The following is a 27,411-nucleotide window of genomic DNA, read 5'->3' on the forward strand; positions in this document are numbered from 1 at the left end:
CCTTTGAAATTTGCCGGGAATTAACGTCATCAGTCGGGAGGACGACAGCTACGCACGCGCGGGGCACCTCCTCTGTCTCGCGCGCTAACTTTGCAGCCCCGCCAGCCAATCAAAATTAGCGTCGGAGCCCGAGTGCCGAGGACTCACCAATCGGAACTAGGAGACGGGCCACGGTGGAGGCAGCCGCGAGAGGGGGCGGGGACAAGGAGAGGGCACGCACGGTTCTCGCTGCTGGGGTCTCTGCCGGCCAATAGGAGAGGCCTGAGGCCTGAAGGCGGTGGGGCGTGGCATTGGCGGCTCCAGCAACCGGAGGCCGTCCCAGGGAGGGCCAATCGGAGTAAGGAGGTGGGAGAAACCTAGCCAATCAGTGTGCAGGACGGGCAAGGAGGGTGGTGGACGGCGAAGTCTCCTGCGGATGCCGCCCGCTCCCGAGCTTCTGTCAGGGGAGCGGGCGTGCGGAGGCGGCTGAGGAGGCGGGAAGGCGGCAGTGGTTGAAGGGGTGATTGCTGACTAGCGGGGAGGGAGTGGGCAGCGATGGTGATGGCGGCGAAGAAGGGCCCGGGCCCGGGCGGCGGGGTCAGCGGGGGCAAGGCGGAGGCGGAGGCGGCCTCGGAGGTGTGGTGCCGTCGGGTGCGGGAGCTGGGTGGCTGCAGCCAGGCCGGGAACCGCCACTGCTTCGAGTGCGCCCAGCGCGGGGTCACCTACGTGGATATCACCGTGGGCAGCTTCGTGTGCACCACCTGCTCCGGCCTCCTGTGAGTGACCGGGAGGGAGTGGCCGAGGTCGGCGTGGGGGGACCCGGGGGCGGGGTGGGGAGGCCGGGGCTCCGGGGCGCGAGGGAAGGGGGCCGAGGTGAGGGGCGGAGGGGAGGTCAGGGAACGCGCCGGCTGTGGGGACGGGGTCGTCTGCTGCAGCGGTGTGGTGGGGAGGGGAAAGGGCAGGGGAGAGGAAGCAAGGCCGGAGTCGCTCTGCGGAGAGAAGGGTACGGGTGCAGAAGGACGCCCGGAGAGGGACCGAGAAACTCCCTGAGGGGGTCGAGGCAAACTGCAAGTGGGGAGGGAGAAAGTGCGGAGGATGGAAGGGAACTCGGAGTGGGATGGGGTGTCGGGACTTAAAGGGCCAGAGAATGACATGCACCTTTAGAGGGAACTTCATGCAGGTGGAAAGCAAAAAGGAAAAAGGTGGGGAAAGCCGGCCTGGAGATGGACGGGCACCTTTTTTCCTTCGGGCTTGTGTCCCTGCTGGAGTGTGAGATGCAGAAGCCAGCTGAAACTTGGTTGAAATTCCTATGATTAGAGTACAGGATTTAAAAAAAAAAAAAAAAGCGAATTAACCCCGATTGACAGCCTAGAGATAGTGGCTGGAAGGGAGCCATGGTCCAGAGTTCAGGTGTAGATACTAATCTTAGCAGGGCTTTGAAATGTTACCCAGAGGGTAAAACTCTTACGAAATCTAAGAGATGAGAGCCAATGGGTTACCCTGGTAGAGAGCTTAGCTTTTTCAAACGTTTGCACGTCTAGGTGAGCCATCCTGAAGGTTAATCATTTACACCTTTAAGATCCCTGTTGCCATGACTGGATCCTGGTGGTAGCATCCAGGAAACTCTAGATTTTGGGGGGGGCTTTGGTGCATCATCTGAGTGCTACTCTTGGCATTGGTACTGTTCGGTCATGCCAGAGTGAATTTACAGCCACAATTCTAGCCTAGATTTCTGGTTATATAGTAAAGCCCCCTCCACTCCCCTCTGCACTCCTCCTACTCCCAAATTAAGATATTATTTGGTTAGATGCATGATTAACATCTGATATCAGGCCTGGATCTCTGTTTTTTAATAAGTTTGTCAAGGGATTTATTTTGACAATTTTTTAGTCTTATTTTAAGACACTGTTGTTTTTGTTTTTGTTTTTTTTAAAAAATGCTTTCCAGCCAGGCGCTGTGGCTCACGCCTGTAATCCTAGCACTTTGGGAGGCCGAGGCAGGCAGATCATGAGGTCAAGAGATCGAGACCATCCTGGCCAACATGGTGAAACCCCATCTCTACTAAAAATACAAAAATTACCTGGGTGTGGTGGCGCGTACCTGTACTCCCAGCTACTTGGGAGGCTGAGGCAGGAGAATCACTTGAACCCGGGAGGTGGAGGTTGCAGTGAGCCAAGATTATGCCACTGCACTTCAGCCTGGCGACAGAGCAAGACACTGTCTCAAAAAAAAAAAAAAAAAAAAAGCTTTCCCTGTCTGGATACCTTTAGGAGCCAGGGAGCGAGCACTATTGTTCTTGCAAGACAGATGGGAGAACAGAAGCAAAGAGAGGTTTCGTAACTTATCCAGTGCCATATGGGCATTGCAGTTTCCAACATTTGTTGTTTGATATTAGTGATGATCATGGCAGACCAGCAATGAGGATTTAGTTTTCTCAAGATACCGTTTGGAATTATTTACTTCGTTTTAACCTCCTTTGCTAAACTTCTCTCTGGGTTCTGATCAACCTCACTTGTGGGTTGTAAGGATGAACTTGACTTTGGTCTAAGTAAAAGTCATCGTGGCTCTTGGGATAATGATTGAGAACCCAAACAGTAATGTGTCATAAACTGAGATGGACTGAAATGAAGCAAGAGGATAGAGACTCGAGAGTGGGTGAAGAACTCTGGGGAGAGATTGAGCAACATTTAGGAGTATGTATAGGGGTCGGGCTCGGTGGCTCAGTATGTATAGGAGGCCAAGGTGAGCAGATCACTTGAGGTCAGGAGTTTCGAGACCAGCCTGGCCAACATGGCTAAATCTCATCTCTTACTAAAAATACAAAAATTAGCCAGGCATGGTGGCAGGTGCCTGTAATCCCAGCTACTTAGGAGGCTGAGGCAAGAGAATTGCTTGAACCCAAGAGGTGGAGGTTGCAATGAGCCGAGATCGCACCACTGCACTCTCCAGTCTGGGTGACAGAGCGAGACTCTGTCTCACAAAAAAAAAAAAAAAAAAAAAAAAAGGAGTATGTATAGGGTAAAGTAGAAAGAGAAAGAGCTGATTCCTGAAGATCCTGCTATGAGAAGCAGAAGGATGAAACTGATGGATAAAATTGAGTAACTGGGAAGTGCTGACATTGTTATCGTTATTTTGTAGATCTTTGTTAAAGTGTCCCACAGATAACATTTCCCTTATAATACCCCTCAATCAGGACACAAAGAAAGCTAAGGTATCTGGGACATGTTAAAAACCTGGTTTCTTTTTTCTTTTCTTTTTTTTTTTTTTTGAGATGGAGTCTCACTCTGTTGCTTAGGCTGGAGTGCAATGGCGCGATCTCGGCTCATTGCAACCCCTGCCTCCTGGGTTTAAGCAATTCTCTTGCCTCAGCCTCCTGAGTAGCTGAGACTACAGGTACGTGCCACCACATCTGGCTAATGTTTGTATTTTTAGTAGAGACGGGGTTTCGCCATGTTGGTCAGGCTGGTCTCGAACTCCTGATCTCAAGTGATCCGCCCGCCTCAGCCTCCCAAAGTGCTGGGATTACAGGCGTGAGCCACGACACCCAGCCTGCTTAGCTTTTTGGTAAAGCATTATGAGACTAAACCAGGGAGTGATTCTCACAGCGGAGGATTTAGAGAGCATATTTTGGTGTTTGGGAAATGAGAAGCTAGACCAACCCTTTGTTAGTAGGAAATGAGAGTGAAATGAAAGATCAAGAGGTTAGGCCAGTAAATGAAGCTGAATTGAAGGTATGTTGAGAGTGAGAAATTTCAGGAGAAACTCTGCAAGAAAGCTGGAGTTTCCCTATAATTAGCATGACAAGGGCAAGGCATATAATCCTTGTAAAGGGGTCTTAACACAGTATTACCTGTGTCCCTTTGATGTGCTGTGGGAAGGAGTGGGAGCTGGCAGGTGGGCTGTAAGGCAGAATGTGAGGCAGGGGATGCTTATTTCTGGAGGCATGGCTCCATGGTGGCACGGAGACCAATTAGCATCTTAAATCCCCATGATTGATTACCTGTAGATTAGGGTTTGGTGTTGGTGGGAAGTGAAAATTGTGGTCAGCTGACAGCCTGCATGTTTATTCATTCGGTCAGTCAACACGAACTTATTCAGTGCCTATCAAGCACCAGACACTGTTTTAGGTACTGGAGATACAGTAGTGATAAGTTCCCATTTTCACGGAGCTGACATCCTAGTGGAAGCCATGGACTATAAAGAAATCGTTCTGTATTGCTAAAAGCTATGAAGTAAAATGAAGCTCTGTGGGTTAGAGTGATACCAAACTGAGGTATGATGCAAAGAGAAGAAATATTATTATTAATTTTTTTTTTTGAGATGGAGTCTCGCTCTGTCGCCCAGGCTGGAGTGCAGTGGTCCGATCTTGGCTCACTGCAACCTCCACCTCCTGGTTTCAAGCGATTCTCCTGCCTCAGCCTCCCCAGGTAGCTGGGATTACAGGTGCACACCACCATGCCCAGCTAATTTTTGTATTTTTAGTAGAGACGGGGTTTCACCATGTTGGCCAGGCTGGTCTCAAACTCCTGACCTCAGGTGATCCACCTGCCTTGGCCTCCCAAAGTGCTGGGATTACAGGCGTGAGCCACTGTGCCTGGCCTCGAGAAGAAATATTCTTTGTTAAAATGAAGAGGATATTGAGGGAAGAAATTGAAATACCACATTAGCACCGTAGCCACAGAAAGGAGACAGCAGGATGACATTATTTTAAAGGCCAGTTTTCTGTTCAGTGGGTTACAAATATGTCTCCTTCATAAGGGGATAGAGTGGTCTGGGGGCAGTGAGCAAAATTACTAGAATTCCCAGCTGGTTGGATTGGCCGATGTAGCAAAGTTGATGGTTCCAGCCAAAGTTGAATTTCCTAAGATCTGAAGAAAAACACACATTTTAATATTGGTGGGTGGGTATGACTCTGCCTGCATCCCTGCATGTATGAACTCATTCTTGTTCTCTCTTTTTTAATGAGAAATATTTTCTCAGCTGTAGCAAAAACCTACAGCGTTGGTGTGAGGGCTTGAGAGAAAGCCTGCTAGTTTCTGCTGTTCCTAAATTTACATACATACTGCCACAATTGTAGGTCCCACACCTGACCTAGTTTTATTCATTTGGTTTTCTTCCAGTACCTAATTTCCTTAACCTAGATGTGGATCTGTTTAATTTCCCCAACATACACATATGCTTGTTTGTTTAGTTACATTTCTAATTCTTGGAGGATGAATCTGTCATTTGAATCTTAAGACGTGGTAAAAATTGCTGCTAAAAAGCATCTATTTGCAAAGCAGTGCTTTAAATGTTCTTTCTTGTTCTGGTTTGCCTGAATGCGTCTGTGAATGAACCACTGTTCCTCAGAAAGAAAATGGATGTTGAGGCCTGAGATCTCATTGACATAAGGATGGACGCTAACTTTGACACCCAATTTTTTCAGCAAAGTATGACATGTTTCCTTGATGTGGCTGTTTGGGTCCATCTTCAATCCATCGTTCTTCAGGTGTTTGTAATAGACACTTATCTCTTCTATTTCTGCCCAACTTTACTGTGATCACAGGAGTCAGAATTAAGGTGGGCAGAGCTCTGGGCTGGGTGTCAAGAATGCACTTGACAGCTCTTTATTTGTGACAAGTTCCTGCCCTCCTTGTGCCTTACTTTCCCTGTCGGGCTTGCTGGTGGTTCTTAGTTGAAGCATTTTAATCTCCATGGGAGGAAAGGTACAGTATGTTCTTCAATAATTCAGTACTTTTCCATCTGTCTGGGTTGGAGAGGTACACATGTACCTTGCCCCTGTTTTAGTCCCATCCCTCCATCCCCTCCTCTGTCACCTTTCATGTTGACCTCTGCTGGGCAGAGGTGGACAGAGTCTCTCACTAAATTACAGATGTAGGTGCTGTTTCATAAGGGGTGCATGAACCACTTGAAAAGCCCCGAAGGAAGTAATAAATTACTAAAGGGATGAGAAAAAGCTCGACGTGGGGTGGTGGGTGGGGGGGTGGGGATGAGAGAGGTGAGGGCAGAGGGAGACATGTAAAAAAGATTGAGGTTGAGCCTAAAGGGAAGGGTGGCTGGATGCTATCAGGAGTCTACCTGGCTCTAATCAACAAGACAGCGGTTTATCATTGCTGCTGAGGAGGAACAAAGGAAATGGGTTGAAGCAGAATTTAGATCAGGAAGAGGGTTCCTAAAATTAGTGAAATTGACCCTGGAGCAGGGTAATAGGAGAGCCTTCCTCTTAGGGACTATTAAAAGTTCCTAACAGGGACTCTTCATGGTGATGTTTGCATCCAAGATAAGAGCTAAACTGGTTTAGCTGTACCCTGTTCAGAAGCAGAGGAGTGAAATCCCAGAGCAAAGAAACACGATCTGGGGTCTATGAATCTGAACACAATTGTTCAAAGGCAAGGATTTCCCAAGTCCAAATTTGGCACAAATGAAAAAGAACTTGGGTGCTGGGTGGAACTGGTTTTTTCCATTGTTGACCTGGCAGAACTTTCTTATCTGAGCAGCTGAGCAGGTTTGATGCTTTTATGAAGCAAGATAGAAGCAAAAATATGGGCCAGCATGAGGGTGATGATCACAGAAAAACAAAAGGTGTGGTATTTGTGGAAATAGTACTATGCCTAATGGAATCAGAGAGGAGACGGGAGGGAGGGAAAGAGAGAGGACTGGGCAGATGTTAGCAGCTACACATACAAGTGGCTTCAGCTGCCAAATAATTCAGAATACTTCATATGCCCTTTAGGTGCCCTGTGAAAAAGAAACTGAAGTGGATAAAGACAACCTGACTGGCTGGAGGCTTGAGTCCTAGTAATAATGTACTTTCCATTGGAAAAACTTACTCTATTCTGAGAAAATAAATTGATCTCTGTTCCTCCCCAGCACTTCCTGGTTAGAAATACCAGAATGAATTTGCTGTGATTACCTCTTTTGGGAGGAACCTGAGAGTTATGTTGGGGAGCTGGGTGCAAGTGGGAGAGCTGGGCCTGTTTAATTCCAGGCCAGTGACTCACATCTGGTCCGCTGCATGACCCTGGTGTGTACCCAGTGAAATGCAGCACACCTAGGCCACACGGTTTTAGCTTCCAGGAGGAAGGGGGCTCTCGTTTCTAAATTGCTTCTTTTGGCCAGCAGTGGCCTCTCTGTGATTCAGAAAGAAAAACTCTGACTCATAGGCCATGTAACTAGGCCCCCTTCCTAGGCTGCAGTGTTGCCTTGTAGAGAATTCTCCCTGCCCCCAGACTGTGGCTCTGGTTGTACAAAATCCAGTCTACAGACATCAAGGTCAGAGCAATGCTTTTTGTACTGTGCTATGGAAACATCCTGTTCCATCAGATTCATTTGGCCCAAAGCACCTGAATCATTTCTTATTTTCTCTGCCTTCCCATCATCCTATCACGTCTGCCGCCCCCCCCCACCCGCCACCCCCACCAAAAATAAACTCTTCTAGTCCAGGCTCAACCATAAGTTCTGTTCTAAGCATCCCATTTTGATTGATGCCTGGGTTGAGTCCTGCCTCCTCCCCCTAACAAGGAAGCACACCTCCCTGTTTACAGTTCGCTAACAGTTCCTGGTTATCCATTCAGGAAATGTCAATGACCTTTTTGTGATAGGCTTAGAATCTGTTTTTCTAGTGTAAACATAATACATTTTACCTTCCCCATGACTGTTTCTCTTCCTTCCGCAACTGCTGCATCCTGGAGTCATGTTCTCCCTGATCCATCAGTGCCTGACTGAATAGCACCCTACTGCAGTAAGAAGTACCTTTGTCCAGGCTTCCTAGGCTCTTCTTGTGAGCTCCTGGTGATAAGATAACTCTGTCCTATAATTTTTGTGTCCCCCACAGTGCCTCCCATAATGCCTTGTGTTTTGGCAAAGTGAATATTGTTTGTAGGAGGTGAGGGAGAAGACCTTTGAGATCACAGGGACAGTGAGGTCTGGCTAGACTTCAGAAAGCCCTGACATTCTGAAGGGGAAGGGCCTAGTGGTTAAGGTGAGAAAGTCTAAAAGCAGGCTGGCTAGAATTAAAAGCAAAACCAAACCAAGCCATTAGCAAGAGAGGCCTTAGGAGAGAGAACGGACTGTCTCTGAAATGTGATCGGAAGACAGTCTTCGGGGCAGACCAAGCTTAAGAGCTATTGTTTGATATGTAGTAACAAAGCCTTGCTTTCGTTTTTCCCTGAGCTTATCTTTCCTTGGGGGCATCAGTCCTCTTTGATATTGCTTGTCTTTTATAAGAGCATTTTTGAGACCCTTTATACCTAAAGTTCTAGCAGCAGAATTGCTGCAAACAGCGTCAACTGGAGCCTCCAGTGTCCTGTCCTTTGTTAAAATCCCATAATGAGTAATTTATCATCCGCAGGGTGGCCGCCCTTACTGTTCACTCTGTACTGATTCCGCCCACTCCCTGCCCCCCACCCCCACCCCCACCACCGCTGCTTTTGCTTACACCTCGCTGCTGTTCTCCCAGACTTGGCAGGAGCACTTGGATTCTGTGTGTGCACCTGTTAGTGTGAATGTATGTTTTCCCCACCTTCTTTGTGAATTTTCAGGATTTTCATCTGTTAAATATTTTTGTCTCTTTTTCCCCCTTTGTGCTTCCTGAGGTTGTCAGCCAGGACCCTATTCTGGATTTTTATTTGAGCAACTCGATTTGGCCATTTTTTTTTTTCCATGAGAGTAAAAGTCTGAAGAGGCCTCATCTGCTGAGACTGCTTCCCTCCTGTCCCAGGATCTAGCTTGTTTTGGTTTGGGCAGTTTTGTTTAATCCAGTGAGGGTAGTAGACCTAGACCAGAATAATACTTAAGGTGCAAGGACAGGGGAACCTATGAAGCCCTGCCTGGCTTAGCCCCAAGTTTCCTGTATTAGAACACTCCTGAGACCAGTTGAGTGGGGACAAGGAAGCCTTCTCTTCTCTTATAATCTCCACAGGGTTCCTGGAGGCAGAACTGGATTCCCAGGGAGTTAACAGAACATACAGAGGAGGCACAAAAGCATTGCCACAGGTTACATATTCCTCGCCCATGCCAGCCTTATAGCTCATGGTTGAACTTGACTTCTTCCTGCTTTATTGAGAGATACAGAAATAAGAAAATCAAATATTTCTTTTCCTAGAGATGGCTTCCTGAAAGAGAGGGACCCTCTCCATCCCACCACCACTCCACCCTTCTTTGTAGACACAAGGAGGGCCAGCTGGGCTAGAGACTGTTTTTTGTCACCATATCCTGTTTTTGTTAGTGTTATCAAGAATAGTACTGGGCCTTCATTTTTGCCTTCCCTCATGCTTGAAGGATTTGTGTTTTTGTGGGCCCTGGGACCTTGGGGATGGGCTGTAGGTCTAAAACAATGATAAAGTAGGAAGTGGGAAGTGGTCACGCGTCTGAGTTCCCAGAAGTACCTCCTCGGCCTACAGGCTGAACACTGAAACTACTAGGATCTGAGCAAGGCTAGAGGAGGCTTCTGGATGGGCAGGCTCTACCTTTCCTCTCCAGAACTACTGGGATCACAGGATGTTCCTGACTCTCTCTTCCCTGTCTCTTTGGAGACTTCTTTTTTTTGGGGGTTGGAGGGGGGTGGTGGGAGTGGGGACAGAGTCTTGCTGTTGCCCAGGATGGAGTGCAGTGGGGTGATTTTGGCTCACTGTAGCCTCTGCCTCCCAGGTTCAAGCGATTCTTGTGCCTTAGCCTCCTGAGTAGCTGGGATTACAGGCGTGCACTACCATGCCCGGCTAATTTTTGTATTTTTAGTAGAGACAGGTTTTCACCATATTGGCCAGGCTGGTCTTGAACTCCTGGACTCAAGTGAGCTGCCTGCCTCGGCCTTCTAAAGTGCTGGGATTACAGGTGTGAGTCACTGTGCCTGGCCTCTCTTTGGAGACTTCTAATGTCTCCAAAATATTCCAAATATTTCCCTTCTTTCCTGGAATTAGGAAGTAGCTTCAGATGGGGGGGGTTCTATCTGAGCTTAGTTTATATGCTATTCTTTCACCCTTTCTCCCTCCTCCTCCTCCTCCCATGAACAGCCTGCCGTGCTAACTGCATTATACTTCTCTTTCTTCCTGTTTCTCTCCCGTAGGAGAGGGCTGAACCCCCCTCATCGTGTCAAGTCAATCTCCATGACAACTTTCACTGAGCCTGAAGTAGTATTCCTGCAATCCCATGGAAATGAGGTGAGCTGCCACCAATGGAGTGGTGAGAAGGACACCCTATCTGCAGGTGGGGCTTTGCCTCAAGATTGTAGGGAAACCTTACAGTTTTATTTTTGGTTGAGTTTCTCTTAATTTTTTCATATGTATGATTTCTTTCCTTAGGTATATTTACAGAATCTTTATTCTGTTATACAAATCATGGTTTGTCTAGGCCTCCTTTTCAGGAGTCAGGGGAAGTAGCAATATCGTTGTAGGATGTGGCACCTGAGCAATGGAGGGGTAGAATGACCAGAGCTCCAGAGCGTGAGCATTCAGAGTTGACTGGGCCAGCCCCTCTGAGGAAGCTTTCCTGGAGCCAGCTCTGCTGCCTTCAGCCTCGACAACCTGGATTTAAGTGCATATCTTGTACTGGAAAGTGACTTAAACCCCTTCCCTAGCTAAATCTGCCAATCAGAAGTTGCTATCCTTGGCGTTAGCAGTACGCCAGCTTATGGGTGATTGGTTTACTTAGAGGGTATCCTCAAGGGCCTCTGGAGGTGTCCTGGAAGCCAGAGCTCTGAAAATTGTCCTGGACCCTACCCTTAGCGAAATTTAATTCTCCATAATTCTCATGGCCCTCTATTTTCCTTTTTCAATACATGTCACAAAATGTGATTATAACTTTAGTTTTATTTATCTAAGATATGACTGCCCCATTGGATTATAAACTCTGCGAGGACAGGAATCATATCTGGTTTGTAGGTAGACCCAGATCCTAGCACTGTGTCCATGCTCAATATTTATTTATTTATTTATTTATTTATTTATTTATCAGAGACAAGCTCTTGCTTGCTCTGTCACCCAGGCTGGAGCATAATGGCGCAATCTTGGCTCACTGCAACCTCAACCTCCTGGGCTCAAACGATCCTCCCACCTCAGCCTCCCAAGTAGCTCGAACTATAGGCACATGCCACCATGCTCCACTAATTTTTGTATTTTTTTAGAGAGTGGGTTTTGCTGTGTTGCCCAGACTGCTCTTGAACTCCCGTACTCAAGTGATCCACCCACCTCGGCCTTTCAAAGTGCTGAGATTACAGGTGTGAGCCACCACATCCAGCCAATATGTATTTACTGATGAATAAATAGGAAGTGGTGGCTGGACGCGGTGGCTCATGCCTGTAATCCCAGCAGTTTGGGTAGCTGAGGTGGGCAGATAACGAGGTCAAGAAATCGAGACCATCCTGGCCAACATGGTGAAACCTCATCTCTATTAAAAGTACAAAAATTAGCTGGGCGTGGTGGCGCATGCCTATAGTCTCAGCTACTTGGGAGACTGAGGCAGAAGAATTGCTTGAACCCCGGAGGTGGAGGTTGCAGTGAGCTGAGATCGTGCCACTGCACTCCAGCCCGGCGACAGAGCGAGACTCCGTCTCAAAAAAAAAAAAAAAAAAAAAAAGGAAGTGGTATTTTTTGTATTTCCTGCTTTCTGCTCCCACTCCTCTGACACCTTCATTCTTTTAGGTTTGCCGGAAGATTTGGTTGGGTCTATTTGATGCTCGGACATCTTTAGTACCAGATTCCAGGGATCCTCAGAAAGTGAAGGAGTTTCTCCAGGAAAAATATGAGAAGAAGAGATGGTAAGGAGTAGGAAAGAGATTGCTATGGAAACGTGTTCAAGACATTCTTCATCTGACAGTCCAGTTTCTAGAGTTGAATTTGGCCTTCTCACAAAAGACTAGACTTGGGTCGATTCTGTTCCACTCACATTCAGTTACGGCTAAAATAAATCTACATGAAAGGACAACTTGTTCTCAGTCACTAACCCTGCAGATTTTATGTCCTCTCTTTTGGAGAGATAGTAGACTGATTGGAGTCGGGAGGTAGGCCTGTGGGTGTTCATTTTTATAGCTCAGCTGATCTTATGTATGGGGAGAGATGGCTGGAAGCACACATCCTATAGTTTTATTCCTTTAACCCATCATTTTATGATTTTTTTTTTTTTTTGAGACAAGGTCTCACTCTGTTGCCCAGGCTAGAGTGCAGTGCCACAGTCACAGCTTACTGCAGTCTCAGCTTCTTGGAGCTCAGGTGATCCTCCTACCTCATCCTCCCCAGTAACTGGGACTACAGGTGTGTGCCACCATGCCTGGCTAATTTATATATATATATATATATTTTTTTTTTTTTTTTTTTTTTTTGAGACAGAGTCTCGCTCTGTCGCCCAGGCTGGAGTGCAGTGGCGTGATCTCGGCTCACTCCAAGTTCCACCTCCCAGGTTCACGCCATTCTCCTGTCTCAGCCTCCTGAGTAGGTGGGACTACAGGCGCCCGCCACCACACCCGGCTAATTTTTTGTATTTTTAGTAGAGACGGAGTTTCACCGTGTTAGCCAGGATGGTCTTGATCTCCTGACCTCGTGATCCACCCACCTTGGCTCCCAAAGTGCTGGGATTACAGGCGTGAGCCACTGCGCCCGGCCTTAATTTTTATATTTTTTGTAGAAATGGGGTTTCACCACGTCGCCCAGGCTGGTCTGAAACTCCTGGGCTCAAATGATCTGCCTGCCTTGGCCTCGCAAAGTGCTGGGATTACAGGCGTGAGCCACCGTGCCCGGCCTTGTTTCATGATTTATATGTACAGTCAGCCCTCTGTATCTGTAGATTCTGCAACCATGGATCCAATCAACCTCACATCAAAAATATTTGGGAAAATAGGCCAGGCAAGGTGGCTCACGCCTATAATCCCAGCACTTTGGGAGGCTGAGGTGGGCAGACCACTTGAGGTCAGGAGTTCGAGACTAGCCTGGCCAACATGGTGAAACCCCGTCCCTACTAAAAATACAAAAAAAATTAGCTGGGTGTGGGGGTGGACACTTGTAATCCCAGCTACTCTGGAGGCTGAGGCAGGAAAATTGCTTGAACCCAGGAGGCGGAGGTTGCAGTGGGCTGAGATCATGCCACTGTACTCCAGCCTGGGCAAAGAGAGAGAGACTGTCTCAAAAAAAAAAAAAAAAAAAAAAAAAGTAGGGAACACAAAAAATAACAATACAACAATAAAAAATAATACAAATAAGGCCAGGCGTGGTGGCTCATGCCTGTAATCCCAGCACTTTGGGAGACCAAGGTGGGTGGATCACAGGGTCAGGACTAGTTCAAGACTAGCCTGGCCAACATGGTGAAACCCCGTCTCTACTAAAAATACAAAAAATTAGCCAGGCATGGTCATGGGCACCTGTAATCCCAGCTACTCAGGAGGCTGAGGCAGAGAACTGCTTGAACCCGGGAGGCAGTGGTTGCAGTCAGCCGAGATCGTGCCACTGTACTCTAGCCTGGGTGACAGAGTGAAACTCCGTCTCAAAAAATAATAATAATACAAATAAAAAGCAATACAATATAGCAACTATTGCATGGCATTTACATTGTATTAGGTATTATAAGTAACCTAGAGATGATTTAAAGTATATTAGAGGATATACATATTTGATGCAAATACTTCACCATATTATATAAGAGACTTGAGTGTCCCGTCCTCTGATTATGGAATTGTCAGGGGGATCCTGGAACCAGTTCCCTGAGGATACCATGGGACAACTATATTTTGTCTTCCTGATGAAGGAAACAGCATCTCCATTCTCCCTTACCTTTCCTCTCCCCTGGTATCACTTCTTGTGGGATCTCTGGGGTGTGTACATGTTGGGAGGTAACTGTGAGGTAGAGAAGAGAATGCAGAGAACAAAGAGATTGATGTGGATAAGACCACACTGTGGAGTCCCTCCTAGGGATGTCCTCAGGATTAAGCTGACACTTACAGAGTAGGGGCCACATACACTGTAGTGGAAGGGAATTGTCCCGGCAGGAGCTGGCAGGATGGAAGTGTGGATTGTGAGCACCTAGAGGATGAGGCGGCAGGCAGCTTTTCTATGGAGCTGAGAAGAAGGAGTCTGAAGAAACACCCAGGAAATAAAAGAGGGGGACCTTTGCCAGGTGTGGTGGCTCATGCCTGTAATCCCAGAACTTTGGAGGCTAAGGCAGGAGGATCACCTGAGGCCAACAGGTTGAGACCAGCCTGGGCAACATAGCGAGACCTCTTCTCTACAAATAATTAAAAAATTAGCCAGGCATGGTAGCATGTACTTGTTTGTGGTCCCAGCTACTTGGGAGGCTGAGGCAGGAGAATCACTTGAGCCTAGGTGGTTAAGGCTGTGTTGAGCCAACATTGCCCCACTGCACTCCAGCCTGGGCAACAGCGAGACCCTGTCTCAAAAAAACCAAAAGATGTTCAAGGGGATGCTCAAGATAGGCAGAACTTTGCTAAGTTGCTCGGTTCCCTTCAAAAAAGGGAATCAGTAGAGAAAAATGAGCATAGATTTTGACTCCTGTGTCTTCCCAAACACCTCAGCTGAGCGTGGTCCAAAGTTTTATCCCTCTCTTTACAGCCTAACTATTCTTTCTCAAAGGTATGTCCCCCCAGACCAAGTCAAGCGGCCCACTTATACCAAAGGCAGTGCCTCCACCCCTGTGCAGGGCTCCATCCCAGAAGGGAAGCCCCTTCGGACACTTCTGGGTGATCCTGCACCGTCTCTCTCAGTTGCTGCCTCCACCTCAAGCCAGGTAACTCTCAGATCTGCTCATCATGTTTCTGTTGAGATTTGGGAGACAGGAGTGTCAGTTTCCTGAATCAGATTCCCCGGACTTAGCAGACAACAGTGCAGGAGCTGTGAGTTGGGTCTCGGCTCTGCTGTTAACCTGTATCTTGTATTTGTCACTTCTGGACCTCATATCTTTTGGAAGTCAGAACCTAACAGGAAGTGGTATTTAGGAAAGTCAGAATATCAGCTCCAAACCTGAGCATTCCATCAAAGAAACACAGAAGGGGCTGGAATATGGTGTCCAATACCTGGGAAGGTTGAGGAGTAACAGCCCTGGGGGCAGTGTTGGGCAATATTCCTGTATATCTCAGGGTTACCTTGGCTCATGTGCTGTAAAATGTGTGGTTCTTGGAGCAGGTGTACTGAGAAGATGAGGATGATATGAGCTGTGAGAGGGGCTAAGGCAGCTCCTGCCCAGGAATCTTCTAGGTTGAGGGCAGTTACTCACTGTCTTCTCTCTCTACCTGCCTATCTGAGGGCAACCTGGGGAGCCAGAGGAGGGCCTGGGGCATGTCTGGGATTCTAAGGGCTGTATGCATTCCTTCTCCTCCAAGCCCGTCAGTCAGTCTCACGCTCGGACATCCCAGGCCCGGAGCACTCAGCCACCTCCCCATTCCTCTGTCAAAAAAGCCAGTACTGACCTGCTGGCTGACATCGGTGGAGACCCCTTTGCTGCACCCCAGATGGCACCAGCTTTTGCTGCATTCCCTGCCTTTGGGGGTAAGTGGGTTTTGGGATGGGACCCTCCCTACAGCGTATATGCTTACAACATGAGAGATCCAGTCCCTGGAGGTAACCGTGGCTCTAGATCTTCTCATGCAAACAAATGTGAGGGTCACTCTGAAGCAGTGAGGCTGGGAGGACTGGGGTCAAATAAGTACAGCCAGGATTATGTTTGGGGGTTTGATCCTAAAACATTATAGTTGAGGGCTCCTAGCACTTCCTTTTAGAACACTGGAAATAGCCTTTTTTATTATTTTCTGTCTCTGTTAAAATGGGAGGAGGGGGATTATCATGTGTTCCATTTCACCAAAGATTATTCTTCCCCCAAATCAGCAATAGCCAGTAGAGGGTTCAGCAGCATAGAACCTGTTTTCCCTTTTTAAAAATTTTCAAGCCAGACACAGTGGCTCACACCTGTAATCCTAGCATTTGAGAGGCTGAGGTGGGCAGATCACCTGAGGTCAGGAGTTCAAGACCAGTCTGGCCAACATGGTGAAACCTCATCTCTACTAAAAAGAAAAAAAAAATTAGCCAAGTGTGGTGGCACGTGCCTGTAGTCCCAGCTACTTGGGAGGCTAAGGCAGGAGAATTGCTTGAACCTAGGAGGTGGAGGTTGCAGTGAATCACAATTGCATCACTGGACTCCAGCCTAGGTGACAGAGTGAGACTCCGTCTCAAAAAAAAAAAAAAAAAAAAAAAAAAAAAAAATTCAAGCTCCTTCCTCCATGAAAAAAAAATTTTCATGCTCCAAACTAGGCCCTGACAAAAATGTTAATGCCTCACGGAGTAAGGACAGAAGAGGGCAGGGAGTGAACCTGGAGGCCCTGGGTGCCCCTGTTCCCCTGTGTGGGTCTGGCTCTTGGCCCCAGGCCCCACCCATTTCCCTCTGAAGAGAACCCTGTGGAAAGGCAGATGTCCCATAAGAGTGGCCTTTGGCCTTTAGAATTAGTAGCTATATTACATGGATAGGCATATACATTTTCTTTTCTTTTTCTGTTGTGTGTGTGTGTGTGTTTTTTTTTTTTTTTTTTTTTGAGTCAGAGTCTCATTCTGTCACCCAGGCTAGCGTAGAGTGGCACAATCTCGGCTCACTGCTAGCTCCACCTCCCAGGTTTAAGCAATTCTCATGCCTCAGCCTCCAAGGTAGCTGGGATTACAGGCATGTACCACCACGTCCAGCTAATTTTTATATTTTTAGTAGAGACAGATTTCACCATGTTGAACAGGCTGGTCTTGAACTTCTGACCTCAAGTGATCTGCCCACCTCGGCCTCCCAAAGTGCTGGAATTACAGGCGTGAGCTACCACACCCGACAATTTTCTATATAACCTTTATGTTTCTTCCACCTACAGGCCAGACACCTTCCCAAGGAGGCTTTGCCAACTTTGATGCCTTTAGCAGTGGCCCCAGCTCTTCTGTGTTTGGAAGCCTCCCTCCAGCTGGTCAAGCCTCGTTCCAGGCCCAGCCAACTCCTGCAGGTAAACTGTGCCCCACTGGCTTCCTTTCTCTTCCAACCGTGTCCATTTGTTCATGTCCATAAATCACCATTCATATCCTCACTATCCTAAAGAACTGCTCAAAGCAGCAAAGCACAAAGAGAAGCAGCTCCAGGAGAGGATGAGCGTGTCTGACACATTCTTGTCAGGGAGAAGGGGCTCTACTGTTCTGCTTTTTCATGAAAGGAAAATGACTAAGATTGCAGCAGGAGCTGTGTGGGTTATACACTAGGAAACTTTTCACTAGGAAGTATGGAAGACCTGAGTCCTAGAAAAATTGAAAATGGACGTGACTTTTTCTCTTAAGGTGCTCTTGTCTGCATAGTACGCTGTCCCAAAGGGTCAAGGGTCAAGGTAGTCTCCAGAAGTCCTCATCCATCCCTCTAAGACCAAAGGCCTGTAAACTCTGTGTTGCTGCCAGCCACAATGGCTCACGCCTGCAATCCTAACACTTTGGGAGGCCGAGGTGGGAGGATCGCTTGAGCCCAGGAGTTTGAGGCTGTAGTGAGTGATTATTGTCCCATTGCACTCCAGTCTGGGTGACAGAGTGAGACCCCGTCTCAAAACAAACGAACGAACAAACAAAACCAAATAAACTATGTTATTTAGCCATTGCAAGAGACTCTTCAGGCCTTCTTAAAGCATTCTGCTCCTTCCTAAGCTCTACACGTTGAGTCTTCATAGCCTTTGGGTGCCTTCTGCCTTTGGACACCCTGGACACATGGGAGGGCAGCTGCAGTGCTCGCTGTCAGGCTCAGATGTCTGGGGAAAAGCCAGTGACGTACACTCTTTCTCCCTTCCTCTACCCACCCTTCTCTTCTCCACCCTCACTGCCAGCCAGTCGGATGCTAACTGAAAGTTACAGCTTTGGTAAGTTTTATCCCCACCCCAGAGCCTACCCAAGTGCCTCTGATTATAGAGTTTTGAGGGCTGGAAGGAACCCTTAAAATTTGGCCATTTGACAGATAAGGCAGTTAAGCAATTTCCCTAGTCATGCAGGCCACAGAGTGACCAAGCTGAGACCAGAGCCCAGACTTCTTGACTCATGCTCTGCCCACAGCCTTCTCACTGTGCCACTGTGAGCTGATTAGCTGCTTTTGTTTTTATTTTATCGTTTTGGAGGGCTATAAGAAGAAACATTTCATATTGATAAAAGTTGGCTGGGCGTGGTGGCTCACACCTGTGATGCCAGCACTTTGGGAGGCCCAGGTGGGCAGATCACCTGAGGTCAGGAGTTTGACATAAGCCTGGCCAACATGGTGAAACACCGTCTCTACTCAAAATACAAAAATTAGCTGGGCATGGTGGCAGGCGCCTGTAATCCCAGCTACTCGGGGGACTGAGGCAGGAGAATCACTTGAACCTGGGAGACAGAGGCTGCAGCGAGCCGACATCCTGCCACTGCACTCCAGCCTGAGTGACAGAGTAAGACTCTTGTCTCAAAAAAAAAAAAAAAAAGTTAAAATTCACAAAGAGGTTCTCAAAATTATGTACTTAAAATAATTGACTGCATACCCATGAGATTCACGAAGCAAAAACTATTAGACACAATCAGAATTTAATAAGCCAAAGGACTAGGAGACTATAATATGCTTTCCCACATGACTAACAGACAAGTAAGAAATAAACTATAGGAAACAAAATCTCCATAAATTCTAACAAAGACAAATCACATAGGTCACATTTTGGTTTTTGTTGTTGTTTTGTTGTTTGTGTGTTTTTTGAGATAGAGTCTTACTCTGCTGCCCAGGCTGGAGTGCAATGGGGTGATCTCATTCAAGCGATTCTCCTGCTTCAGCCTCCTGAGTAGCAGGATTACAGGCGCATGCCACCATGCCCGGCTAATTTTTGTATTTTTAGTAGAGACGGGGTTTCACCATGTTGGCTAGGCCGGTCTCAATCTCCTGACCTCAAGTGATCCGCCTGCCTTGGCCTCCCAAAGTTCTGGGATTATAGGCATGGGCCACTATGCCTGGCCATAGGTCACATTCTGTATGATAAAAGATGACACAAACAAAGCTTAAAGGTATGAAACAGATGGAGAGAAGATACAACATGGAAAACAGATGGAAATTAGTATCCATAAAGTATTTTTAAAATTCCTGTGAATATGAAAATATAATAATGGACAAGACATATAAGCAGGTAACACCCAGAAAAAAAAATATGAAAATAGGCCAGGCGCGGTGGCTCATGCATATAATCCCAGCAGTTTGGGAAGCTGAGGCAGGTGGATCTCCTGAGGTCAGGAGTTCAAGACCAGCCTTGCCAATATGGTGAAACCCTGTCTCTGCTAAAAATACAAATATTAGCCGGGCGTGGTGGCAGGCGCCTGTAATAGCAGCTACTTGGGAGGCTGAGGCAGGAGAATCACTTGAACCCGGGAGGCGGAGGTTGCAGTGAGCAGAGATCGTGCTGTTGCGCTCCAGCCTGGGCGACAAGAGCGAGACTTTGTCTCGAAAAAGAAAAAAACAAAAGAAAATATCCTCAACCTAATTAATCGGAGAAATGCAAACTAGGATAAGATAGTTTTGCACATCATGTTGGCAAAATTTTTAGATTGATAATGGCCAGTATTATGTGGGGGAAAAGGACCTTCTTGTGCGCTGTTGGCAGGAATTGTACATTGGTGCAGGAATATTCGATTTAGTAAGAAAGGTATGCTCCTAGGAATGGGAGCACTCGAGGAAACAGCCTATATAAAGTTGTTATAGATGCGTCCCTTCTGAAATGCCTTCCCAGTACAACTGATTGCTCTAAAGACAGAGTTTTTTTTGTTTTTGTTTTTGTTTGTTTTTTTTAGACGGAGTCTCACTCTGTCACCCAGGCTGGGGTGTAGTGGCACAATCTCGGCTCACTGCAAACTCCACCTCCCGGGTTCACGCCATTCTCCTGCCTCAGCCTCCTGAGTAGCTGGGGCCACAGGCACCCGCCACCACACCTGGCTAATTTTTTGTGTTTTTAGTAGAGACAGGGTTTCACCATAAAGACAGTTTTTGGGGCAGACTCAGAGAGAAGGAAGGGCTCAGCTCCACGGATGTCCCAAGCATTAAACCTTTTGTCCACTATCTGGCTGTCTCAAAAAGCAGTCAGTCACTGGGCGCAGTGGCTCATACCTGTAATCCCGGCACTTTGGGAGGCTGAGTGGGGTGCATCATTTGAGGTCAGAAGTTTGAAACCAGCCTGGCCTACATGGTGAAACCCCTCTCTACCAAAATACAAAAATTAGCCAGGCATGGTGGTGCGTGACTGTAGTCCCAGCTACTGGGGAGGCTGAGGCAGGAAGATTGCTTGAACCCGGGAGGCTGAGGTAGCAGTGAGCTGAGATTGCGCCACTGCACTCTGGGTGACAGAGCAAGACTCTGTCTCAAACAAAACAAAAACAGTCAACCTACAGCCAAACCCAGAGCCAAGGAACATTTCCGAGGATCCTGCCATTGTTGGGTGCCTTCATGCATTATGTCCATGAGGAAGGAAAGAGCTTCCCTTTGCAGGAAACTGGCTCAACTTGGCCCAGATCTAATGCTGATAATTGGCAGAACCACTTCCCACTACACCATGATCATGCAGGTGTTCCCGTGAGTGTGACTTAGCTGTTGGGTGTGAACTGAGAGAGGAGATTTTGAGAGGTGGGTGTCTCTTCTGACAAACCTGCTTTTATTTTTATATTTCTGAGGGGGAGTATGGAGAGAGGGGTTTACAAAACTGCTTCTCTCCCTCAAACTGTGATAAGGCAGGGTAGAAATCTAGCTGCGTGGTATAAGAAGCGCATGAAGGCCCGGTGTGATGGCTCATGCCTGTAATCCCATCACTTGGGGAAGCTGAGGTGGGCAGATCACCTGAGCTCAGGAGTTTGAGACCAGCCTGGGCAACATGGCAAAACTTCATTTCTACCAAAAATACAAATAATTAGCTGGCCATGGTGGTGCGTGCCTGTAGTCCCAGCTACTCAGGAGGCTAAGGTGGGAGAATCAGCTGAGCCCTGAAGGTCGAGGCTGCAGTGAGCTGAGATCATGCCACTGCACTCCAGCCTGGGCAATTGGAATGAGACCCTGTCTCAAAAAAAAAAAAAAAAAAAAAAAGTGCATGAAATGAAAAGCAAACAGGAGTGCAGATGTTTCTTGGGCCACCGCCTCCTTTGTGAGAATGCACCCTCTGTGCAAAGGGCCAACCCCGCCTGGGCTAGGGATGGTTCTGCCCCCTAGTGTCCACAGGGAGGCACAGCATGGCCTGCAGCCTCTCTCCCAGCCTGGTCCTCACTGGGTAAAGCTCCTGGAACATGCAGGACCACAGCAGCACAAAGAGTCAGCCATCCGAGGAGAGGGAGCCGTGCTTGCGTGGAAATTCCACATACTGTACTTGGAGGCAGGCAGGGAAAGGCCTCGGCTGGGAGAGTCAGTAGAGGATCCAACACCATGCTGCTGGCTTTTTTTTTTTTTTTTTTGGAAACAGTCTTGCCCTGTCGCCCAGGCTGGAGTGCAGTGGCTCAATCTTGGCTCACTGCAGTCTTCCTCTTCCAGGTTCAAGTGATTCTGGTGCCTCAGCCTCCCATGTAGTTGGGATTACAGGTATGCACCACCACGCCCAGCTTATTTTTGTGCTTTTAGTAGAGACAGGGTTTTGTCATGTTGGCCAGGCTTGTCTTAAACTCCTGACCTCAAGCGATCTGCTTGCCTCAGCCTCCCAAAGTGCTGGGATTATAGGTGTGAGCCACTGGGCCTGGCCCCACCCAGGTGGCTTTCTAGCCTGTCTTGCATCCTGTGGATTAGAAAGGATTGATGACCAAGTAAGCACAGTGGCATTGTAGCCTTGCCCAGGAGGAAGCTGGCAGCCAGCACTCATTCATCTAGAAAGCCCAGGCATTTAGGAAGGAGGTGGCAAAGGAGAGCACTGTCTTACAAGTGCTGACACTCAGTGAGAGGGAGCGGGGCTTCAGGACCTGGCAGCAGGTAGGCACTGGGCACTTCGTCTTCCCTGCTAGATTCTCAGCTTCACCCATTTAGGGCCCGGGTCGCTGTTATTTATGCATAGTGCCTGGCATGTGGAAGATCTCCCTTTTTTTTTTTTTTTTTTTTTTGAGACGGAGTCTCACTCTGTCACCCAGGCTGGAGTGCAGTGATGCGATCTCGGCTCACTGCAAACTCCACCTCCCGGGTTCACGCCATTCTCCTGCCTCAGCCTCCTGAGTAGTTGGAACTACAGGCACCCGCCACCAAGCCTGGCTAATTTTTTTTTTTTTTTTTTGTATTTTTAGTAGAGACGGGGTTTCACCGTGTCAGCCAGGATGGTCTTGATCTCCTGACCTCATGATCCGCCCTCCTCGGCCTCCCAAAGTGCTAGGATTACAGGCATGAGCCACCACACCTGGCCAGATCTCCCTTTTTTTTTTTTTTTTTTTTTTTTTTGAGACGGAGTTTCGCTCTTATTGCCCAGGCTGGAGTGCAATGGTGTGATCCTAGCTCACTGCAACCTCCACTTCCCGGGTTCAAGTGATTCTCCTGCTTCAGCCTCCGAAGTAGCTGGGATTACAAGTGCCTGCCACCATGCCTGGCTAATTTTTGTATTTTTAGTAGAGACAGGGTTTCGCCATGTTGGCAAGGGTGGTCTCGAACTCCTGACCTCAAGTAATCTGCTCGCCTTGGCCTCTGAAAGTATTGGGATTACAGGCATGAACTGCCGCGTCCTGTCAATAAAGCCTCTTTCCATCTGGACCCTCCTTTTACATTCACAGCAGCCCAGTGTGGTCGATAGGGTCCCAAGATAGAGACGAGACTTTGATGTGCAGACAGGAGGCTTTCTTAAAATGACAGGGACTCAGCCTCTTCCCCTGAGACAAGATTGCTTGGAATTTCCAGGACTCTTGGCCCTCAGCTGTTTTGTAAGATTTCCATGTGGGCCTTGCCCTCTGTGCTTTTTCTTTTTGGCTCTGAAGAAGAGGCAGGGCAGGAGAACCCGGCAGCGGGGCTGGCCCCATGAACAGTGCGTCCAGGCTCAGGGCACTGGGGTGGCCTCCCGAGAAGCAGCGGCTAAATGGGGAAGGGACAGTGCTGACAGCTGGAGGCTGCACAGGCCAGGAGCCTCCTGAGTGTGATGGGACTTGCTGTCCTCCATGGTGCCTCTGCCTGCCCCTCCCTGCCATGTTCTGATAAATGGAAATGCGGGCTTGAGGAAAAGACAGGCTTTTCCATCTCTTGAGGGAAAAGTGGGACATGAAAGCCAAACTGGAGCAGGAGGAGGACAGCCTGACCTGGGGACGAGCTGCTTTCCTCTCCGCAGCGCAGCTTTGAGCACAGGGGACACGGAGAAGGGCTGGGCTGTCACCTTGCCCAGAACTCTTGGTGGGAGATAAGACCTCCTGAACTGGGTGGTCCCTGAGAAAATGGGCTGCCTCAGAGAACCCAGCAGGCACCTGTCATGCCATGACTCCAATCCATCACCACCACCACCACCACCTCCATCTGCTCTCCTGCCCCTCCCGCCCTGTCTTACCTCAGCTCTCCCTGTTGTATTTTCAACAACTGCCCAGGGAGCAGCCAGGGGACTCCATTTGGTGCCGCTCCCCTGGCACCCACCAGTCAGCCAAACAGCCTCGCAGACGTGGGCAGCTTCCTGGGACCCGGGGTGCCCGCTGCAGGTGTTCCTAGCAGGTAGGTACAGACAGTGGGCAGTCTGCTGTAGGGCAGGAGAGCCGCCCGAAGCCTGGCCATGCTCCTCCCAGCCCCATCGGCATCTCCTGGCGGTTCTCCCCTCCCCTCCTCTCCCTCACTCACCCTGGAGAGCAGGGTTGGCATCTCCTGGCCCCTTGCTCAGGTTTGATTGGCCCTGGCAGCTGTGTATGACTTCTCTTTCCCCGTGTTGTAGCCTCTTCGGGATGGCTGGCCAGGTCCCCCCGCTCCAGTCTGTCACGACGGGCGGCGGCGGCAGCAGCACAGGGCTGGCCTTTGGAGGTAAGTCCTGCCTGTGGAGACCCAGGGGAGCGGACCTGAGGCCAGGAGGAGTCTAAGGACTCTGGACAGGGTGGGAAGGGGAGAGATTGAGAGGAATGCTCAGGCATCACAGGATGAAGCACATGAGAAAAAAAGTAACCATCTCTCTCTTTCCTGCCGCTCCCCATTCCACCTGGGCAGCCTTCACTAACCCTTTCACAGCTCCCGCCGCCCAGTCCCCGCTGCCTTCCACCAACCCGTTCCAGCCCAATGGCTTGGCGCCAGGTAAGCCTCCAGCATGGTCCCTTGTCCTGACCATCTGAGACTTCCAAGGCACACATTACCCTGCAGCCTCTCCCTTAACCCTTTGTCTCACGCTGTCGGGAGAAGCAGACAGCCTGGTTCTTCCCCTGCCCACACGGTGCCAGGCCACCTAGCACCCAGGTCACAGAGCCAGATTTTAGAATTAGAAGCACACAGGCGGCTACTTACCGGAGACCGCACTGAAGACTGTTTTAGAGTTGACTGACAGTGGCAGCGATTCTCCTGTCTCCAGCCCTCAGCAGTGTCCCTTTGGGCACCCAGCCCCAGTCCCTTCTGTGTCCCGAAGCTTAAGCCACCTGAAACACTCACGCTGTTCCCTGCTTCCATCAACTCCAGGCCTGTTGTCTCCTCTCACCCTGGCCCTCCCCAGCCTCTGCTGCTCTCCCCTCAGACTCATGCTGGCTGAAGCCTTGAGGCTGGGGAGAGAGGAATAAGAGCAAACACAGAAGAGCTGTGTGGTGGGCCCAGTGCTGAGGGCTTTGTGGCCCTGATTTGATCTTCACAGTAGCCCTATGAGACGGACTGTCCCCATTTTAGAGATGAGAACTGAAGCACAGACAGCGTTAGAAGTTTGTGCCGTTTTTGCAGTTTAGTGGGAGGCTAGCCCAGTCCTGCACCGCGCCCGTGCCTGGAACTACCATGCCCTCCCTGCCACGTACCCCCGGGCAGGGAGAGGGCAGGGTTGTTTGGTGGTGTGAGAAGCAGAAGAGTTCCATGGCTGGGTCCCTCGTTCCTCATGTCAGGAAAAAACTATATCCCATTTTCCCATCTTGGAGGGACTTAGGAAAAACAGTTCTCCAGCCCACCTTCCAGAAGTTCACCTGAGCCTCCCGTCTTTCACTCCATAGGGCCCGGCTTTGGGATGAGCAGTGCTGGGCCTGGCTTCCCCCAGGCAGTGCCACCCACCGGGGCCTTTGCCAGCTCCTTCCCAGCACCGCTGTTCCCCCCGCAGACCCCGCTGGTTCAGCAGCAGAATGGTAAGAGCTGTAGATGGACAACCCCTTTCACCCCATCCCATCTCTGCATAGAGATCAGTTAGTTGTTCCTCCGACCTCATCAGAGCCCATGCAGTGCCCTTTCTGACCAGCAGGGGGGACCAGGGAAGCACCAGACCTGCCTGGGTACTTCCACTGCTCTGTTCCCTTACTCCCCCGGTTTAGGAGGGCCCCCCTTGCTGTCCGCCTGCAGGAAGGCAGGCTGGTGTCAGCTGAGTGACTGCTCTCGCCCCCTAGGCTCTTCCTTCGGGGACTTAGGATCAGCCAAGTTGGGGCAGAGGCCACTGAGCCAGCCAGCTGGGATCTCCACCAACCCCTTCATGGTGAGTGTCCCAGCAGGGGTGCTGTGGTAGGGCTCGTGGGCTTTCCCTCTGGGACAATCCTTCCAGAAGAGGCTGATGTGAGGTGGCCCCTGTGCCCCTTCCTCGTGAAGGTCTGCATTGTCCAAGCCAGGGCTGAGCTTGGGCCTCAGCTCTTCTGGGCACTGGCATCTCCCATGCTGTTCCAGCCCTGCCCTTGGCTCCCTTCTCCCTCACTTTCCTTTTTTTTTTTTTTTTTTTTTTGAGACAGCCTCACTCTGTCTCCCAGGCCCAATCTCAGCTCACCGCAACCTCTACCTCCTGAGTTCAAGCAATTCTCCTGCCTCAGCCTCCCAAGCAGCAGGGACTACAGGTGTGCACCACCGCACATGGCTAATTTTTGTATTTTTAGTAGAGATAGGGTTTTCCCGTGTTGGCCAGGCTGGTCTTGAACTCCTGACCTCAGGTGATCAGCCCACCTTGGCCTGCCAAAGGGCTGGGATTACAGGCATGAGCTACCGTGCCTGGCCTTTTCTCCCTCACTTTCCCACTGCCCTCAGCATAGCGATTTTTCAGGAGAAAGGACTCCTGGCTGCCTTTCTTCTAAGCTTCCAGTTCCTCTCCCCTAACTGGAAAATGTATTGTTCTTTCTTTCCAGACTGGACCCTCATCAAGCCCATTCGCCTCCAAGCCTCCACCCACCAACCCCTTCTTGTAGCACTGTGTTTTTGGGGGGCCTCTTCCCTGCCTTCTGGGGCCCCTCTGCTCCCTAGAGCTCTGGTGACCACTTGCCTGTGGGCATTTCTATGGGCCTTGGGGATGGTGGAGGTGCTAATGCTTTGCTTGGGGCCTACAGGTGAAAGGTGGCTGCCCTCAGATTCCACAAAGCCTCTGCTCCCCTCCCTCGTCCCACCCCCACCCAGGCAGGAAGCCCAGGAGGAGTGCGGGCAGGTCCTGACCTGGAGGAGTGATGGTTGAGGGGGAGGGATTTTTTTCAAATGATCAGTCCCCTGTGGAACAGCTCTTCCCTGGGCCTAGCTCGCCAGCGCTGTGCTCCTCATGGACGGGAGCGCAGTGGGGAAGGTAGGGGAAAGATGAGGCACAGTGTTGATGGGGCAGTGACCAGACAGTCCTGAGACCCAGAAGGCCCAGGTGGCCCAAGTGCTCTTGGTGGCCCAGCTTGGCCAGCACACGCTTTCCTCCTGCAGCACCCCCTGCTGAAGGGGTCCCCCATTGTTTTGCTTCCCCAGCGCCCAGGATGAGCGGTTTACCATCGAGCTCACCTGGGCCCGGCTCCTGTCAAGCACTTTAGTTAGCTGTTGGTGTCATGTTTGGATACCAGTGTTTTATATTTATACATAGAGAGGATTTTCTAATATAGCCTATTATATATAAATAGATCTATCTATATGCACATACATACATATATACACACACCCAGCCGATCTCCCGCTCCCAGACTGCTCTCGTATGTGGGGAATGGGATGAATCCCCATCTGTGCCTCGACCATCAAAGCCGGAGCTCCAGGGCTGGAGGGGGGCAGCCATGTGTCCTGACCCCCACCATCCCCAGAGCCTGGGTTTTCCAGGGAAAGGCTTTGTGCAATTGCCTGGTCTTTTTTTTTTTTTTTTTTTCTCCATGTGCCTCCCTGTCCCCAAATCTCTGCACCAAAGTTCATTGCAGGCAATGTTGGAAAAGAACTGCATTTGAACGAAAGAGAAAATGGCGCCTGTGGTTTTGCTTCAGGCCACTTTGAGGGGTTGCAGGTCAGTCAACATGACTGATCCTTGACCTGGCTCTGCTGGGCTGGACTGCCTGGGCCAGTGATAATGCTGCCATTGGCCAGAGACAGGGCAGAGCCCATCCCTGTCTGAACAAGAGTCCCGCATTAGCAATGAGAAGAAGC

The 27,411-nt window shown here is 49.4% G+C and overlaps 1 protein-coding gene across 3 annotated transcripts; it reads left to right on the forward strand.

The window, feature by feature from the left end:
* The first annotated feature begins 363 nt into the window (after positions 1–363).
* On the forward strand, positions 364–27,228 carry AGFG2 (ArfGAP with FG repeats 2). Of its 3 annotated transcripts, none has more exons than XM_034964601.3 (13): positions 364–755; positions 10,043–10,136; positions 11,616–11,731; positions 14,550–14,703; positions 15,296–15,461; positions 16,817–16,942; positions 17,798–17,830; positions 23,487–23,607; positions 23,822–23,907; positions 24,109–24,171; positions 25,059–25,187; positions 25,443–25,528; positions 26,163–27,228. In XM_034964601.3, the coding sequence occupies exons 1-13, from the start codon at positions 535–537 to the stop codon at positions 26,220–26,222; spliced, it is 1,455 nt and encodes a 484-aa protein (XP_034820492.1). In that variant the 5' UTR covers positions 364–534; the 3' UTR covers positions 26,223–27,228. The 3 variants fall into 3 exon arrangements, with proteins under 3 accessions (XP_034820492.1, XP_008963683.1, XP_003812959.1); XM_008965435.4 differs by having other exon boundaries at positions 366–755; positions 24,088–24,171; XM_003812911.4 differs by lacking the exon at positions 17,798–17,830 and having other exon boundaries at positions 367–755; positions 24,088–24,171.
* The last annotated feature ends 183 nt before the right edge of the window (positions 27,229–27,411 follow it).

Source organism: Pan paniscus, chromosome 6 (genome assembly GCF_029289425.2).
Source record: "Pan paniscus chromosome 6, NHGRI_mPanPan1-v2.0_pri, whole genome shotgun sequence".
NCBI classification, from domain to species: Eukaryota; Metazoa; Chordata; class Mammalia; order Primates; family Hominidae; genus Pan; species Pan paniscus.